Below are 16806 nucleotides of genomic sequence, written 5' to 3'. Positions count from 1 at the left end.
GGATTCAAATGTTCAACTTTTGTTAAATTTTCCGCATTGACTGACCTTTGTCTTAAAGTAATGATGGGCTGTCGTTTCTCTTTGATTATTTGAGCTGTTCTTGCCATAATATGGACTTGGTCTTTTATCAAATAGTTCTATCTTCTGTATATCACACCTACCTTGTCACAACACAACTGATTGGCTCAAACGCATTAAGAAGAAAATAAATTCCACAAATTAACAAGGCACACCTGTTAATTGAAATGCATTCCAGGTGACTACCTCATGAAGCTGGTTGAGAGAGTGTGCAAAGGGTGGCTACTTTGAAGAATCTAAAAAATAATATATTTTGATTTGTTTAACAATTTTGGGGGTTTCTACATGATTCCATATGTGTTATTTCCTAGTTTTGATAATCTTCACTATTATTCTAGAATGTACAAAATCCCTTGAATGAGTAAGTGTGTCCAAAACCTTTGCCTGGTTTGTGTGTGTATATATAATATATATATATACACATACTACATGACCAAAAGTATGTGGGCACCTGCTTGTCGAACATCACCTTCCAAATTCATGGGCATTAATATCGAGTCGGTCCCCCCTTTGCTGCTATAACAGGCTTCACTTTTCTGGGAAGGCTTTCTGCTAGATGTTGGAACATTTCTGCAGGGATTTTCTTACCTTCAGCCATGAGCATTATAAGCAAACCCGTTTGGGGTCGGGCACTGATGTTTGGTGATTAGGCCTGGCTCGCAGTTGGCATTCCAATTAATCCCAAACGTGTTCGATGGGGTTGAGTTCAAGTTCTTCTACACCGATCTCGACAAGCCATTTCTGTATGGACCTCGCTTAGTGCACTGGGGAATTGTCATGCTGAAACAGGAAAGGGCCTGCCCCAAACTGTTGCCACAAAGTTGGAAGCACAGAATTGTCTAGAATGTCATTGTAGTGTTAAGATTTCCCTTCACTGGAACTAAGGAGCTAAGGAGCCTAGCCCAAACCATGACAAACAGCCCCAGACCATTATTCCTCCTCCACCAAAATTGACAGTTGGCACTAGCGTTCTCCTGGCATCCGCCAATATCAGAATTGCCCGTCAGATGGTGAAGCACGATTAATGATTCATCTCTCCAGAGAACGGATTTCCAGTGCTCCAGAGTCCAACATCGGCGAGCTTTACACCACTACAGCCAACACTTGGCATTGTGCATGGTGATCTTAGGCTTGTGTGCGGCTGCCCAGCCATGGAAACCCATTTCATGAAGCTCCCGACAAACAGTTATTTTGCTGATGTTGCCTGCTGCCATTCCTGAGCAAGCTCTGTTCTGGTGGTGCCCCGATCCCGCAGCTGAATCAACTTTGGGAGACGGTCCTGGCGCTTGCTGGACTTTCTTGGGCGCCCTGAAGCCTTCTTCACAACAATTGAACCGTTCTCCTTGAAGTTCTTGATGATCCAATAAATGGTTGATTTAGGTGCAATCTTACTGGCAGCAATATCCTTGCCTGTGAAGCCCTTTTTGTGCAAAGCAATGATGACGGGTGGATTGGGATTTGATACAATGGTTTCTTTCCAGGATTTATGGTTACCTTGATAATCTTCTTGTGTACCTTCGACAATGATAGAACATTCCATTTATTCCAATATCTTATGGAATTTATTTGATTTCCTTTCAGATAGTCGATGTCATGATACTCGTGCTTCTACAGGTAATGGTAGCAGTAAGCATTAAGCTAGATAAATGGAACAGGCTGGGATTTAAAATCTTTCATTTTCCCCCTGATTTATTATGTGGAGAGAAGGTGATTAAACTACTTCTGTTCTTCCCCAGTCCCTCTCTCCTCCATCTCTCCTCCCTCTCTCTCCTTCTATCTCCCTTCCTCTCACTCTCTCCTCCCCGGTAATTAGACTCCCTCTTTCCTCCCTCTCTCCTTCTTCTCTCCTCCCTCTCTTCCCTCTCTAGGTTAAGTTGTTGGTACTCAAGATATCTCCTCTCTGCTGCAGAGACTACCTTCCTGTTATGTTCCTGTTCAATAAATCACTCAGGCCCCTTTAGCCCTCACAAAGGGACTGCTGATTTGATATAATGTCTCCTAAAAGTAATTGCAGCAACCGAATCAGATGATAGAATGCTACGGGCCTGGAGAGCAGGATGGGGAGGACAGGCGGAAGAGGGTGCGTGTGTGCGTGCATTTGTGTGTATGTGTGTCTGTGTGTGCATGCGCGTGCGTGTAGTAGCAAGGGAGGTAGAAACTCCCACACATGGACAGACATCTTTTTTCTCATGAGGAACAGGGGCGGGCCAGCTGTTAATGATGCTGGGTCAGGGAGCAGAGCAATGTCATGCCCCATTAACTCTAAATATATCTGTCATAGATCACACCTGATTGAGCGGTGGAGTTGATCATTCTGGACCATCTATATGTCTACCAAAATGCATGGAGAAGATTATACTGTATAGACCAGACAGGATCACGCGTGTATGTCTCAACAATAATATGACTGTAATCACTAATCCTCTAATTTCTAGTGTTTCAACAGAGTGTTGACCTGTCCTTAGTGTTGTTGCTGTGTTTGTCCACCCCAGTGTGATCATGATCACATGCTGCATGTTAATCTGTAATCCAGTCACACAACCTCCCTGGGCTCTGCTGTTTCCCAGTGCTGGGCTCTGCTGTTTCCCAGTGCTGGGCTCTGCTGTTTCCCAGTGCTGGGCTCTGCTGTTTCCCAGTGCTGGGCTCTGCTTTTTCCCAGTACTGGGTTTATGCACAAAGCTCTGTTTGAACGTGCATCAACATTTCACTGTCGTCCCTACTCTCCGGTCCAGTGCACATTTTTGCTCTAGCCCTGCACAAACCCGTCTGACTCAATCACTCAACTCATCATCTAGCCCTTTGATCATGTGTGCGTGAGCAGGGCTGGAACAAAACTGTGTTGAGAAACTCTGACCCCCACCCCCCCTGACAGCAGATGTGTAGTCTAAACCAAGAGGATCAGGTGTCTGGATGATGTAGTGGTGATCAGCAAGGAGGAGAGGGAAGGTTTGGCTGCAGGAAGCAGGAAGCAGGAGGTGGGTTGTGGCTTGTTTTAAAGGGGAAACCAGTGTGTAACTGGGCTCTCAGATATGTGCTCTGTTCACAGTAGCATCATGGCCTAGTTTACACACATTCATCAAAGCGGTTGTTTGAAAGACTGTTTCCTTTCTGGTGTTACATGGCTAGTACACTGGGACTACACCGTGTATGTGTTTTGGTGTGTGTATGACGTTGACATCCTGCTGATTAGAGTATAGACCATGACAGCTACAAAAGGGGTTTAATTTGTGGGTTTTGCCTGGTGCATTTACTCCCACAAGGCTGTTCTGCCAGTTATGCAAATGAATGAATTCATTTACATTATATTGGAATGAGGAAGTGGTTCGAGTCCCCAGAGCATCAGAGCAGCTGTGGTGTCCTACTATTCACACTACTACACAGTCTGGCAGACACACTGTGTGTGTGTATGTGTGTGTGTTGCTCACAGTGTTGTTCATTAGCGATGTTCAGCCGATTAATCAGGAGCAATAAACCCATTTCTATATCTAATCTCTCTCCCTCGCTCTCTTTCCTCTCCTCTCTCTTATTCTCTTTCCTTCTCTCTGCCTCTCCATCTCTATATCCCTCTCTTACTTAGTCAAGTGCGAGTGGTCAGGGTCGGGCATGAGGAGGGGGGGCTGTGGGATTATTTAAGATACTCTTTGAGGAGGTAGGGCTTCAGATGTTTTCGGAAGACGGGCAGGGACAACGTTCACTCTAAACTGTGCCCCTCCTCCAGGACTGCCGCACAGTAGAAATGCCATGCCACGCAGAGGCACTAGAGATTGTACTTCAAGAGTTCGCCCCATTAGTTTGCACTATATAGATCAACCAGTGGCGATTTGATTTACAATTCCGAGTTGGATGACCGCTCAACACATATTTCCCTGTCGGAGCTCGTTTTTCCCGGAATTTCCTGTCTTGAACTCACTGAAGTCAAGTTTTCGCAGTTCTGAGTTAACAGTTGTTTTGACAGCATGGCCAATGTTGAGTGTTTATCATTTTAAACTTAATCCCAGATTGAGACCATGCAGCCACTCCACTGAATAGCAGGCTACTGATTGCTTTGCAATGCTTGCAATTAGTCACTTTCACTGACTACTTCCAAACCACTCATTGTTGAATTTGCGATTGCCAACTTGTTGTGTAATGTTTATGTCCAATGGGCGATGAGCACCTATACGTTTTATCTATAATTTATTATCATTATTTATCTTCATATGACAAGGATTAAAAATGATTTGCCAGTAAATTTGTCGACTTCATTCATGATGACTGCTAGCTACAATTTTATAAGTATGATGTTTACATGATCAGTCCAATCAAAGCTACTGTAGATATAACGTGATTTGACATAATTTTATCTGTGACCAATGACCTTGAGCCTTCTTGGATGGGCACTTTTAGTGTAACTCTATGACAGCACCCAAGGGGCTTGAATTTTCAAGGTCTACCCTTAGACTTGGTGGTGACATAGTGAGAACACTGAGCTAATCATGGCGCAACTAGAGAACATTACCAACACCTATGCTCCGTATTTTCCCGCTGGCTGCACCACCACCATGGAAAGCACTGAGCTAGGCTGAAATGCCTGTATTTTGGAGCTGCCTTACTCAAGAAAGTAAAAAAGAGGACATGTTTGTATGCAGCTTTATTAATTCAATGTTTGTTTGAGCCCAGGCGTGCCCCATTTTGCTGATAACCCTCCCGGCTCCGCCCACCGACATCCTATTAAGGAAAGCACGAGCAAAGAGAAGGAATTCGGCAGACAGAGTGGGTGGGTCATCCCATATCATAGAAATCAAAAGCCATTTCCATGTGAAAATGTTATAGGATTTGCTCCATTGGTTTTGTTGGTAGGCCTACATTATGCTCAAATAGCCACAATAGCCTATTAGCTACTGTCTAAAACTGTACAGCCTCAGTCTTCACTGTAAAGCCTCAGTCTTCACTGTAAAGCCTCAGTCTTCACTGTACAGCCTCAGTGTTCACTGTAAAGCCTCAGTCTTCACTGTACAGCCTCAGTGTTAACTGTACAGCCTCAGTCTTCACTGTAAAGCCTCAGTCTTCACTGTACAGCCTTAGTGTTCACTGTACAGCCTCAGTCTTCACTGTAAAGCCTCAGTCTTCACTGTACAGCCTCAGTGTTCACTGTAAAGCCTCAGTCTTCACTGTACAGCCTCAGTGTTCACTGTACAGCCTCAGTGTTCACTGTACAGCCTCAGTCTTCACTGTAAAGCGTGCTGGAAGTTGCACAAAATTGTCACAACGTTCAGGTTTCTGCTCACAAGACCTACAATTTGCTCAGTGCCCCACAAATGTTGAGATAACATTGGGCAAGGACTCTGCTGTCCTAGCTTCAGGGGGAAGCTGGTTCCACCATTGTGGTGTCAGGACAGATAAGCGCTTGGACTGGGCTGAGCTGGAGCCTGACCTTTCTAGTCGTGACATTTTGTCAGGTCTCGAATAGGGAGAGAAGAGCCCTGGGTTTACCCCCTCAGACTACTGGAGTTACTGTGTTGTACTGGTTTTATTTTAATTAAGGATGACAAGGAAACAGGAACAACACACCAGCGTTTTTTGTCTGCTTTCGCTGATGTACTCTGATGCTGGATACAGCAGGATAGCCTGAGCCTTCACAATGGGATGTCTCTTAGTATGGAGCAGCTGTGTATTTATTTTATTATTCATCTTGACATATTGCACGGATATTCCTGCTCCTTCTCTCCTCTGTTTATTCTCACCAACAGCTGGAAATAGGAATTCACTTCTATTGTTTTAAACCCGATTTGCTGTCCACTGTTTAGACTGGAAACCTACAGAAGATTACGCTTCTAGTCCAACCTACTGCCGTCACCATGGTGACCAAGAGTCTCTCTCTCTCTCTCTCTCTCTCTCTCTCTCTCTCTCTCTCTCTCTCTCTCTCTCTCTCTCTCTCTCTCTCTCTCTCTCTCTCTCTCTCTCTCTCTCTCTCTCTCTCTCTCTCTCTCTCTCTCTCTCTCTCTCTCTCTCTCTCTCTCTCTCTCTCTCTCTCTCTCTCTCTCTCTCTCTCTCTCTCTCTCTCTCTCTCTCTCTCTCGTTCGTCATCCTGCCAAGATGCAGTCAGGAGAAAGGAACTAATCACTGATCAAGATGTTAAGTGTAACAGAGATCAATGGTCAGGAGGTTAATACACAGAAAGATGGAGAGAATAGAGTGAAGGAGAGGTTGGGAGGGGTAGAGACTGAGTGTGAGAGGGGATATGGAGAGAGGGAGAGGTTGTAGTGAGAGAAAGTGACTAGTACTGTAGAGTTAAATTGAAATGTGTATAATTTCTGTCACTGCCCATATGGAATGTTGATGTTTTTCTCATCGCATATTATGTTAAACTAAGCTGCCATCTATAGCTATATGTAGCCTGTTGCTTCCAGTAATCCTTAACAGATACTGTAATCTTAGATGGTGGACGAGGTACATTGTTATGTGTAACCAGACTGTATGTTTCCAATATAGATTCTGCTCATTATACATTCTGCTCATTATACATTCTGCTCATTCTTAATGCAGCTACTCACACAGAGACATCTGGCGCCTGTGTGATTGTGGGACCTAATCAAGAATCTGATTTGAAGATGGTTTTTAATCCAGAAAGAGATTGTAAATGAAAGTGTTATTCTGCTAATAGAAGCAGTGGCACTGCTGTGCATACTAAACATTTCAGGTTAAAAAGTAGTTATTCTGTCTTTCATCCAACCAGCAGATTGTGATCAATTAAAGATACCACATCACACTGTAAAAAAAGGCTTTGCACGGCACAACTTGTTATTTTCAACCTCAAGGTTTTGTTGATGATTAGACTCCCTGTGTCCTTGTTCTCTGCTCTCTCCTCTCTGCTGTCCTCTCACTGGTTTATAGGAGCGCCCTAATTCCATTTTCGTTGTCCCAAATGGGTCTGGTCAAAAGTAGTGCACTATATAGGGAATAGGGTGCTATTTAGGACACATCCCTGGAGTTTAGAATGCAGACGTTCAGCTCTACTGCTGTACAGTACATCCAATGTACATCATGTTAACTCTCCTTGCCTCTGGCATACCTCAGGCTTACACAATGTACCTAGATTTCTGAATCTTTGACAACCCTCAAGTTCTTCTTACAAATAGTTTAAACAAACTTTCAAGCTAAATTTATACAAGGATACCTGTATACATTTTCTTCCATTGAGTTCTTAGCATTGATTATATTGTAGCATGGTTGAGCCAGTTGAAGTGGTTAAAGTGGTGTGTGTAATGACTGGTATAATTACTCTAACAGTCTGACTGGCTATGTGAGTGAGAGGCTGAAAGCTTCTAAGGCTTTGTTTAGACAGGCATCCCAATTCTGATCTTTTTCCACTAATTGTTATTTTGACCAATCACACGAGATCTTTTCACATCAGATCTTTTTCATAGCTGATCTGATTGGTCGAAAGACCAATTAGTGAAAAAAGATCTGAATTGGGCTGCCTGTTTAAACGCAGCCTACATGGCTAATCTGTGTCCATATTTACATCCCAAATACCACTCTATTCCCTATTCAGTGTACTACTTTTGACCAGAGACTTTTAACCAGAGCACTAAACAGGGAATAGAGTGTCATTGGGGACGCATCCCATGTCTTCATCTATACCTCTCTTCCTTTCCTCTCTGAGCACATTGGCTGTCTGAGCATTGTCTCTCTATCTCTCTCTGTACCATGGCCTACTAGCCTGCCAATGTATTTGCAGTAAAAATGTTGAGGTTGTTTGCTCAATCCACAATGTAATGGAGAAGCTAGTTCTTAGTCAGAATCCTGGTTCTCTGGTGTAGAGAAGAAAGTAAATAAACATGATTGATCCGGTCCTGTTTTTATCCTAACTTCAACTGCACACGGTCTGCTCTGAAAATCAATTCCTCTCATTGAAAATAAAGTTTTTGTCAAGATGTTAAATTCCACAGGCATACTTTCCCTGGACCCTGTGCTCTAGTGCCTTTTATAACACAAAAAAATGACTACTGGTATCACGACTCAGGATATGACCCAGATGCGGACACGGGAGGCGAATAGTACAGTTCTCAGATGATTTATTGAAAACAGGCTCAGGGTCAGGGCAGGGACAACAGACTTGAGAAAAAGGAAGACTGGGAAGCACGCTGGTAAGACAAGACAAGACGAACTGGCAACAGACAAACAGAGAACACCGGTATAAATACACAGGGGATAATGTGAAGGTGGGCGACAGCTAGAGGGGGGTGGAGACAAAGACAGGTGAAAGACAAAGACAGGTGAAACAGATCACGGTGTGACAACTGGAGCTGAGTTCTACCAAAATAGAATGAGGGATAAATACATGAAAAGACAAAGCAGAGTAGCGAGGATAATACAGGGGTGAGGAGAGGATAGAAGAAGAGGAGAGGAAAGACAAGATGGTGGGGTAGGGAGATGAGAGGACCTGTGCGGTTTGTTGGACCCAGGTAGTCTGTTCAGTGTGCAACAGTGTGAACACGGTCTATATTTAGCAAGGGTTTGTTACTGTAAGCTCTGCTTTATAGAGGTGGGTTTTCTGAAGAGCTTGGCCATTGAACCACATCAGATTGCTTATTACCCTCCCCCTCTCTCTCTCTCGCACGCGCTTTCACTCTCTCTCTCTCTCTCTCTCTCTCTCTCTCTCTCTCTCTCACTCTCTCTTTCGTTAGATCTGCTATTAGTTCTTACCTTATTTCCTGCAGGCCTTGTCCTGTCAGTCCCAGTGATGGTACCTGGAGAGTTTCTGACCCTATTTTCTGCATGGCTGCTTCCATGCCCACCAGTCAGGATGCAGCCTCTGTACCATGTGTTCTATGTATGTTCTCAGTATGTTCTCTGTGTGTTCTCTGTGTGTTCGCGCTACTAGAGGCGACCAATTAATTGCCTGTTGAGCATCAAGAATATAAATATGGATTGTTGGTTGATCGGTAAGCCCCTTTCGTTCCACTTTCCAACAAATATAAGATTTTACATTACAACCCTTCTATTTATGAGCCTTTTGTAATTCAATCACTGTCTCTTAGAGGAAAAGGCCTCCTCTCTCTTACTGAACAATAATGTCTGTTAATCTCATACTACCTCTCCATCCCTTCCCTCCTCTCCCTCCCCTCCCTACATCTCTCCTCTCCAGCTGGTTGGGGGTGAGTTTGACCTGGAGCAGAACTTCATCATAGCGGCGGCAGAGAGCCTAGGCTGTATGGTGGAGCTGTTGGAGCACTGTGATGTGACCTGCCAGGCTGAGGTGTGGTCCATGTTCACAGCCATCCTCAGGAAGAGTGTCCGTAACCTCCAGACCAGCACTGAGGTGGGCCTCATAGAGCAGGTACTGCTGAAGATGAGCTCCGTTGACGACATGATCGCAGGTAAAGGAACAAACGCAAGCAGCACACACGCACACATGCACACACGCATGCATGCACACAAACACACACACACACACAAAATAGTTAATAGAGCTTGTTCCATGGCCAGGTGCCCATAGTAAGCCTGCAGTACAGTACCCACTGCAGCTTTATAGGTGGATGGATGTGGATTAAGTTAATATTTTAAGCATATTGAAATTCCTCTGGCTTAAAGGAGAGGAAAGATTGAAAAGAGAAAATATCATTAGTCACAGTGTGTTTTATAATGAGACTGAATTGCAGTTTAGAGGAAAATTTAATTTTAGAGGGCAAACTAAAGGCTTGGCACTTTTCAACTCTTTTTAATTCTATTGTGAAATATGAGGGCATGTTTCTATTGTGGATTTTTCTGCAGTAAATAATTAACCCCTATCTGCCAGTGAGGAAATTGAAGTACCAACTCAACGTGTGTGTGTGTGTGTGTGTGTGTGTGTGTGTCTGTCTGTCTGTAGACCTGCTGGTGGATATGTTAGGAGTGCTAGCCAGCTACAGCATCACAGTGAAGGAGCTCAAACTGCTGTTCAGTATGCTGAGGGGAGACCGAGGACTCTGGGTAAGTTGTAGGAGTAGAGGACTCTGGGTAAGTAATGGGAGGGGAAGGAGAGGTTACAAGTTGGTGTTATAATCATCTATTGTACAGTATGTGATGAACATGGCTCATATACGATATTATCTCCATCTCATCCATACATCACTTCTCTTCTTTTCTCTCTTCCCTTTATGTCCCTTCATGTCTCCTCTCTGTCTCTTCCCTCCATCTCTTTGCTCTCTTCTCCCTCCATCTTTCCTCTTCCCTTTCTCCTCTCTCTTTCGCTTCTCTCTCTATTCTCGCTGTCTCTTCTCTCTCTCGTCTCGCCATCTCTTCTCTCTCTCCTCCCTCCATCTCTTCTCCTCTCTCCTACCACCATCTCTTCTCCTCTCTCCTACCACCATCTCTCCTCTTCCCTTTCTCCTCCCTCTTTCGCTTCTCTCTCTATTCTCGCCATCTCTTCTCTCTCTCGTCTCGCCATCTCTTCTCTCTCTATCTCTTCTCTCTCTCTTCCCTCCATCTCTTTGCTCTCTTCTTCCTCCATCTTTCCTCTTCCCTTTCTCCTCCCTCTTTCACTTCTCTCTCTATTCTCGCCGTCTCTTCTCTCTCTCGTCTCGCCATCTCTTCTCTCTCTCCTCCCTCCATCTCTTCTCCTCTCTCCTCCCTCCATCTCTTCTCCTCTCTCCTCCCTCCCTCTCTTCTCTCTCTCCTCCCTCCATCTCTTCTTCTCTCTCCTACCACCATCTCTCCTCTTCAGCCGAGGCATGCAGTGAAGCTGCTGTCTGTTCTGAACCAGATGCCTCAGAGACACGGTCCAGACACTTTCTTCAACTTCCCCGGACGCAGTGCTGCGGTAAGACTTTACACGCTGGGCTAGCCTGGTGATGTGGACATTCCCTCTTATTATACACTGAAAAAAATGTATGTTTTTGTTTGTGTGATTAGCTGAATAAAGTTATACATCAACTGTACGTATCTGTCACTGTTCTATAATACGAGGAATCAGCTGTTTGGAATTGGAATTGATTATCTACCTAGCACCTACCTTTTTCTGTTCTGATTGGTCAGATGTTTGTTAATTGTTGTAAGTGAACAGGAAGCAGTTGAGTTGATGCATGGCTGTAGATGTGGTCAGTTCATTATAAAGGGCACGTTCCTCTGCCCAGGGGTTGCTGATGCATGCCAGATCTTACAACACCTGGATAGGTATTTTACTTATCAGCTAACCACAACAGCACATAACACATTAATCCAAGATGGCGTAGCAGTCAGACGTCTTTGTCCTTCGTCTTGACATGTCCCGTGTATATATATTTTAATATATTTTTCTTTGCATATATTTTTTATATTTCTCTAAACCTCAACTTCAAAATACTCTCCTTCAACCCGCCTCACCCAATGTGGTGTGGATCTGTTTTCTATAAAGTATTTTTATTTACCTCGGAACCGGAATCCCCCAACAAAGTCTGGCCGGCTCACTACTTACTAGCTAGTAGTCAACCAACCACTGCTTGCGGTCATCAGCTAACCTTTAGCTCGGAAAGCTCTCGCCAGTTTGTACAACGCGATTCAAACCAGAGCATACCGGACCTATTTTCTCTCCATATCCCCGGATTCCTACCGCAAGCGCTGAACCTTTTCACCTGGATCATCGCAGCTAGCTAGCTGCAATCCAAGTGACTACTCCTGGCTAACATCCCGAAGAAAGCATCAATTAACCTGGAGCTAGCCCATGTTAGGCCCATCTCCCGGCTAGCTGAAGAGACCATCAGCCACTCCTGTGCTACAATACCTGGACCCCTTTTACTTCCGGTACGGGGCACGGAGGCCCGCCGATCCTTCACGACTGGACTACTGACGTAATCTGCGTGAGGGGGTACTCAACTGGCCCCTACCTCGCGACATCCCCTGAATGCCCATCTGTTACCCTGCTAGCCGCGGCCCGCTAGCTGTCTAGAGCATATCGGACTGTTAGCTAATAGGCCCATCGGCCAATTTCTCGCGCCACTGTACCTATTTTGCCAATTGGCCTGGGCCCCTTTCACTCAACGAATACATGATTATATCCATCACGACAGGACTACCAACGTAATCTGCCTGAGGGTTTTTTTCCAACAGGCCCCTCCGTCGCGACGTCCCCTGAATGCCCATCTGCTAGCCTGCTAGCGGGGCCCACTAGCTAGAGCATATTGGACTGTAAGCTGAATAGATCCATTGGCCAATTTCTTGGGCCACCATACCTATTTTGCCAATTGGACTTGGACCCCTCTGCTACTCAGAACCCTACCAATCCATCACGACTGGTCTATCAACGTCACCGCACGCGGAGGCTAAAACAGACTTTTCTCCGTCTCCATGTCCCTCTAAGGCCCTTTTGCTAGCTTGCTAGCCCCAGCCTGCTAGCTGTCTGAATCGCCGTGTCTCCAGCCAGCCCAACCACTCACTGGACCCCTATGATCACTCGGCTATGCATGCCTCTCCCAAATATCAATATGCCTTGTCCATTTCTGTCCTGGTTAGTGATTATTGTCTTATTTCACTATAGCTCTGCTCAATATGCCTTAACCAATCATTTTGTTCCACCTCCCACATATGCAGTCACCTGGTTTAAACATCTCCAGAGACAATATCTCTCTCATCATTACTCAATGCCTAGGTTTACCTCCATTGTACTCACATCCTACCATACCTTTGTCTGTACATTACGCCTTGAATCTATTCTATCGCGCCCAGAAACCTGCTCCTTTTACTCTCTGTCCCGAATGTACTAGACGACCATTTCTGATAGCCTTTAGCCGTACCCTTATTCTACTCCTCCTCTGTTCCTCTGGTGATATAGAGGTTAATCCAGGCCCTGCAGTGCCTAGCTCCATTCCTACTCCCCAGGTGCTCTCATTTGTTGACTTCTGTAACCGTAAAGGCCTTGGTTTCATGCATGTTAACATTAGAAGCCTCCTCCCTAAGTTGTTTTTATTCACTGCTTTAGCACACTCTGCCAACCCGGATGTCCTAGCCGTGTCTGAATCCTGGCTTAGGAAGACTACCAAAAACCCTGAAATGTCCATCCCTAACTATAACATTTTCCGACAAGATAGAAGTGCCAAAGGGTGCAGTGTTGCAATCTATTGCAGAGATAGCCTGCAGAGTTCTGTCTTACTATCCAGGTCTGTACCCAAACAATTTGAGCTTCTACTTTTAAATATCCACCTTTCCAGAAACAAGTCTCTCACCGTTGCCGCTTGCTATAGACCACCCTCTGCCCACAACAGTGCCCTGGACACCATATGTGAATTGATTGCCCCCCATCTATCTACAGAGCTCGTGCTGCTAGGGGACCTAAATTGGGACATGTTTAACACCCCGGCCATCCTACAATTTAAACTTGATGCCCTCAATCTCACACAAATTATCAATGAACCCACCAGGTACAACCCCAAATCCGTAAACACGGGCACCCACAAAGATATCATCCTAACCAACTTGCCCTCCAAATACACCTCTGCTGTTTTCAGCCAAGATCTCAGCAATCACTGCCTCATTGCCTGCATCCGTAATGGTTCTGCGGTCAAACGACCAACCCTCATCACTGTCAAACGCTCCCTAAAACACTTCAGCGAGCAGGCCTTTCTAATCGACCTGGCCAAGGGTATCCTGAAAGGATATTTACCTCATCCCGTCAGTAGACGATGCCTGTTTATTCTTTAAAAATGCCTTCCTTGCCATCTTAAATAAGCATGCCCCAATTTCTCCTTCACCCAAATCCAGATAGCTGATGTTCTGAAAGAGCTGCAACATCTGGACGCCTACAAATCAGCCGGGCTAGACAATCTGGACCCTCTCTTTCTAAAATTATCTGTCGAAATTGTGGCAACCCCTATTGCTATCCTGTTCAACCTCTCTTTCGTATCATCTGAGATTCCCAGAGACTGGAAAGCTGCCACAGCCATCCCCCTCTTCAAAAGGGGAAACACTCTAGAAACAACTGCTACAGACCTATGTCTATCCTACCGTGCCTTTCTAAGGTCTTTGAAAGCCAAGTTAACAAACAGATTACCGACCATTTCGAATCCCACCATACCTTCTCCACTATGCAATCTGGTTTCAGATCTGGTCATGGGTGCACCTCAGCCACGCTCAAGGTCCTAAACGATATCGTAACCGCCATCGATAAGAGTAATTACTGTGCAGCCGTATTCATCGACCTGGCCAAGGCTTCGACTCTGTCAATCACCACATTCTTATCGGCAGACTCAACAGCCTTGGTTTCTCAAATGATTGCCTCGCCTGGTTCACCAACTACCTCTCTGAAAGAGATCAGTGTGTCAATTCTCGGGTCGACTCTTCTCTGTATGCATCAATGATGTTGCGCTTGCTGTTGCTGATTCTCTGATCCACCTCTACGCAGACGACACCATTCTGGCCCTTCTTTGGACACTGTGTTAACTAACCTCCAGACAAGCTTCAATACCATACAACTCTCCTTCTGTGGCCTCCAACTGCTCTTAGATGCAAGTAAAACTAAATGCATGCTCTTCAACCGATTGCTGCCCACACCTGCCCGCCCGTCCAGCATCACTACTCTGGACGGTTCTGACTTAGAATATGTGGACAACTCCAAATACATAGGTGTCTGGTTAGACTGTAAACTCACCTTCCAGACTCACATTAAGCATCTCCAATACAAAATTAAATCTAGAATCGGCTTCCTATTTCACAACAAAGCATCCTTCACTCATGCTGCTAAACATACCCTCGTAAAACTGACCATCCTACCGATCTTCGACTTTGGCTATGTCATTTACAAAATAGACTTCAGCACTCTACTCAACAAATTGGATGCAGTCTATCACAGTGCCATCCGTTTTGTCACCAAAGCCCCATATACTGCCCACCACTGCGACCTATATGCTCTCGTTGGCTGCTCCTTGCTTCATACTCGTCACCAAACCCACTGGCTCTAGGTCATCTACAAGTCTCTGCTAGGTAAAGCCCCACCTTATCTCAGCTCACTGGTCACCATAGCAGCACCCACCCATAGCACGTGCTCCAGCAGGTATATCTCACTGGTCACCCCCAAAGCCAATTCTTCCTTTGGCCGCCTTTCCTTCCAGTTCTCTGCTGCCAATGACTGGAACTAACTGCAAAATTCACTGAAGCTGGAGACTTATATCTCCCTCACTAGCTTTAAGCACCAGCTGTCAGAGCAGCTCACAGATCACTGCACCTGTACATAGCCCATCTGTAAAGAGCCCATCCAACTACCTCATCCTCATCCTTTATTTATTTATCTTGCTCCTTTGCACCCCAGTATCTATACTTGCACATTCATCTTCTGCACACCAACCATTCCAGTGTTTAATTGCTATATTATAATTACTTCACCACCATGTCCTATTTATAGCCTTACCTCCCTTATCCTACCTCATTTGCCACACTGTATATAGACTATAGACCTTTTCTACTGTATTATTGACTATATGTTTATTTATTCCATGTGTAACTCTGTTGTTGTATTTGTCAAACTGCTTTGCTTTATCTTGGCCAGGTCGCAGTTGTAAATGAGAACTTGTTCTCAACTGGCCTACCTGGTTAAATAAAGGTCAAATAAAAATATGGTAAAGCAGTCTGGTGCCTGACTGCACTGTCAATGACTTGGTATGCAACAGTTGGTTGACGCATGCAATGTCTAAGCAGGGGAACGGCTCCTAAATCTGCAAAAGAGTAATTAGTCTCTATCCAATGTTTGTCTTCATAGTCATCCATGCACCATCTAAAGAACAATCACACTACAGCAGTATGTTTGTTACTTTATTTGTTTTAGAGATAGCGCTTCCTCTGGAGTCTATGAAAAGTCTCTCTCTCTCTCTCTCTCTCTCTCTCTCTCTCTCTCTCTCTCTCTCTCTCTCTCTCTCTCTCTCTCTCTCTCTCTCTCTCTCTCTCTCTCCTCTCTCTCTCTCTCTCTCTCTCTCTCTCTCTCTCTCTCTCTCTCTCTCTCTCTCTCTCTCTCTCTCTCTCTCTCTCTCAAATTCAAATTTCAAATTCAAGCTGCTTTATTGGCATGAAAAACATTGTGTCAATATTGCCAAAGCAACAATGTATACAATATACATTGTAACAAAATTGTAAATGATAGCAAATAATAATATAAAATGGTAGTAAATAATAATAAAAAAATAAATACAATAAAATGGTAACAGTCTACAGTAAACATTAATAATTATAGTAATAACAATAATAGTAATAATAAGTAAGTTACTGTTTACTATGCAGATGTTATTATTCAGTGTCCCTCAGGCTTTGGGATTTTGTTTCGTTTTTCCAGTATTGTAAGTATGATTCCTTTGATTGGTTCATGATTTTGTTTATTGGAATTCTTTCTTTTGAAGCAGTGCTGGTGTCAGCTTGATTGGTGAGGTCCAACACCAGCTGACTGAGAGGGCTCGTTTCTGGGCTCAGCTCTTGGGCTTGAAGTGCTTTAAATTGCAGACTCGAATTTGGACTTGAATTTAGATGTAGCCAAAATTTTAATGATCTTTTCTGTATTTTCATTATTACTGGAAAACGGCCCAATTCTGCCCTACATGCATTAGTTGGTGTATTTCTCTGGACTTGTAGAATTTTCCGACAGAATTCTGCATGTAGGGTTTCAATTGGATGTTTGTCCCACATTTTAAAATCCAGTTTATTGAGTGGCCCCCAAACCTCACTTCCATAAAGTGCTATTGGTAGGATTACACTGTCAAATATTTTAGTCCAAATTCTAATTGGGATGTTGATTTTGAATAATTTCATTTTTAT

General features: G+C 44.4%; 1 protein-coding gene across 3 annotated transcripts in view; it reads left to right on the top strand.

Annotated features, from left to right (window-relative positions):
* Window positions 1–16806, top strand: part of LOC110503343 (neurobeachin) — a 329781-nt gene that overhangs the window by 46189 nt on the left and 266786 nt on the right. For all 3 annotated transcript variants that reach the window (XM_036961703.2, XM_036961702.2, XM_036961699.2), the window contains exons 2-4: window positions 9209–9440; window positions 9932–10032; window positions 10766–10861. In XM_036961703.2, the coding sequence (XP_036817598.1) occupies window positions 9209–9440; window positions 9932–10032; window positions 10766–10861 (429 nt within the window). The remainder of the gene's footprint in view (window positions 1–9208; window positions 9441–9931; window positions 10033–10765; window positions 10862–16806) is intronic.

This window comes from Oncorhynchus mykiss, chromosome 24 (assembly GCF_057628025.1).
Source record: "Oncorhynchus mykiss isolate SJ-2025 chromosome 24, ASM5762802v1, whole genome shotgun sequence".
Taxonomy (NCBI): Eukaryota; Metazoa; Chordata; class Actinopteri; order Salmoniformes; family Salmonidae; genus Oncorhynchus; species Oncorhynchus mykiss.
Note: the sequence above shows the minus strand (reverse complement) of the source record. Positions and strands in the feature narration are given on the sequence as shown.